This window comes from Lucilia cuprina, chromosome 4 (genome assembly GCF_022045245.1).
Source record: "Lucilia cuprina isolate Lc7/37 chromosome 4, ASM2204524v1, whole genome shotgun sequence".
Classification (NCBI taxonomy): domain Eukaryota; kingdom Metazoa; phylum Arthropoda; class Insecta; order Diptera; family Calliphoridae; genus Lucilia; species Lucilia cuprina.
The window spans coordinates 52,256,718-52,258,811 of NC_060952.1; the positions used below are offsets into that span (position 1 = coordinate 52,256,718).

At 27.7% G+C, this 2,094-nt stretch overlaps 1 protein-coding gene across 3 annotated transcripts in view; it reads left to right on the top strand.

Annotated features, from left to right (window-relative positions):
• Positions 1 to 463, top strand: part of LOC111683110 — a 238,572-nt gene extending 238,109 nt beyond the window's left edge. For all 3 annotated transcript variants that reach the window (XM_046948340.1, XM_046948341.1, XM_046948339.1), the window contains one exon: positions 1 to 463. This exon is cut by the window's left edge and continues 27 nt beyond it. In XM_046948340.1, coding sequence (XP_046804296.1) covers positions 1 to 132 — 132 coding nt within the window. In that variant the 3' untranslated portion in view covers positions 133 to 463.
• The last annotated feature ends 1,631 nt before the right edge of the window (positions 464 to 2,094 follow it).

The following is a 2,094-nucleotide window of genomic DNA, read 5'->3' on the forward strand; positions in this document are numbered from 1 at the left end:
AATGGATTCAAGGGATTTAAGAAGCAATTCAGTGGTCGATTTAAACGACTGGTATCCAATAAAACTAAAGATACTACATCTCCAATACCTGCTGAACTTAAACCACAGTTAAAAACAATTTATGTCTATTAAAGTTTACATTTTTATTGAAATGGAACTGGTACTAAAGGTGTTTACAACTTTGGAGTTATGAAACATGTTTAATTATGATTTTTATAATAAATTATAATTATATTTATAAACAAATTATCCTTGATGAACATAATTGTTAGATAGATGTAAATTATTTGCAAATACTAAAGTTGTTATATGTATGTATTATATAAATGTATGTGTATGTCAAAATTGTTTATCTATTATCATATAAATGCAAACAAACGTTGAGTCAAGGTAAATACACTCACATTGAGTGTCATGCCTTAATATAAATTAATGAAAATAAAATTTAACTATTAAAAATAAATTGATTTTAGATTATTCATAAACAAATCGCTAATTTACTAAAAGACTGGTAAATGAATGTATTTAAACCCTTATTCTATAACTAAAACGTTGGTTCTGTTAACGTTCTTAACATGAATTTTTCAATTTTTGTTTTTATTTTGTGTAAATGCAGAAGTTTGCGTACATTAGTGCACTTATACGTCAGTCACAACCTATTTTTTATTTCTTATTAGATTTCAGAGTGGAAGCTGAGACATTTATAATATTATTTGTATATGATGATTAACTTAAGTAGAGAAATATGTGTGCACTTCATCAGCTACTTAACATGCTTTATACCAACCATCAAATAAGATGATGGTAACACATCGAAGTATTGGGTCCTTATTAGATTCTAAAACGATCCGGCCTGCCTGTTGAAAACACGAGCTCAAAAGTTTAAATTTTGAACAAATATTTTTTGTTTGGCATTGAAAATGGGCAATATTTCTTTACGATTTAATTTAGCACCCATATAAGTTTCTCTTCAGAAAATTACAATAACGCAGATAACTAGCTTATAAAAGCGCGGATGCCAATGAAATTCAAAATGTACAAATTTTTAAGGAATTTTATGAAGATCGGTAATAAGCGATCCTACATCTCATATAAATATTTCATCAAAAAATTAATTTAACTCGCTTAAAAATACCAGTATAACAACTAAATTCTATATAAACAGGTTTTTTAGGAACTATCTATTTTACTTATTGCAAGCATTTAAAAATCCATAGAATCACTTTCAAAACAGGAAGCATCTTACTTTTAACATTGCAAAATATAAGTTTTCATAAATTGCAAAAAGTAGTAAAAGATTTGTTTCAATTATAACAGATATTTTGATTTAGTCGTGAATTTCTTTGCTCAATATTATAATAAATTATAGATAAAAAGTATTCGATTATTCGACAAAAATTAATCGAATTATTCTTTATTCTAAATTGGAAATTTTTTATTCGTTCGAAGAAAAACAATAATTTTTCTCGATTAATCGAATAATTTTGTATTGTTGAATAGATTTGTGGATATTAAAGTCAAATTTTGAAGGGGGCTTTTTATCAGGTTGATAAAGGCTAGTATGGATCTTGGTTTTGCAGTTTTTTTTTGTCGAAATACGAGTATATTTAATTAAAATTGTGAACTTAAAAGCCCTTTTTGGCGGGTTCAGTTAAATGGGGGCAAGGTGAAATAATGGACCGATGTTAACAATTTTCAATAGGCTTCGTTTTCGGAATCATAAATGATCATGTGCCAAATTTCATTAAATTATCTCAAAAATTGCGTCCTATAGTTTGATTACAATGTTTACAACCCCTATTCAGGGATTCAGTTGTATGGGGGCCAAGTGAAATAATGAACTGATGTTAACCATTTTCAATATGCTTCGTCGCTGAGACAACAGAAGATCATGTACCAAAGATTTGTAGAAAGTTTAAAATACAAAATCTTGATAAATAAAATTTGTATTCGACTGTACAATAATGAAATACCCACCATCAAAATATTGTAATGTATTGATACTAATTTTTTTTCGGAGGAGGTCTCATTTTTTGTCCAAATTTGCAGCTCAAATAGAATGTGTTTTCTAACTCGCGTTTTCAACTTACAGAC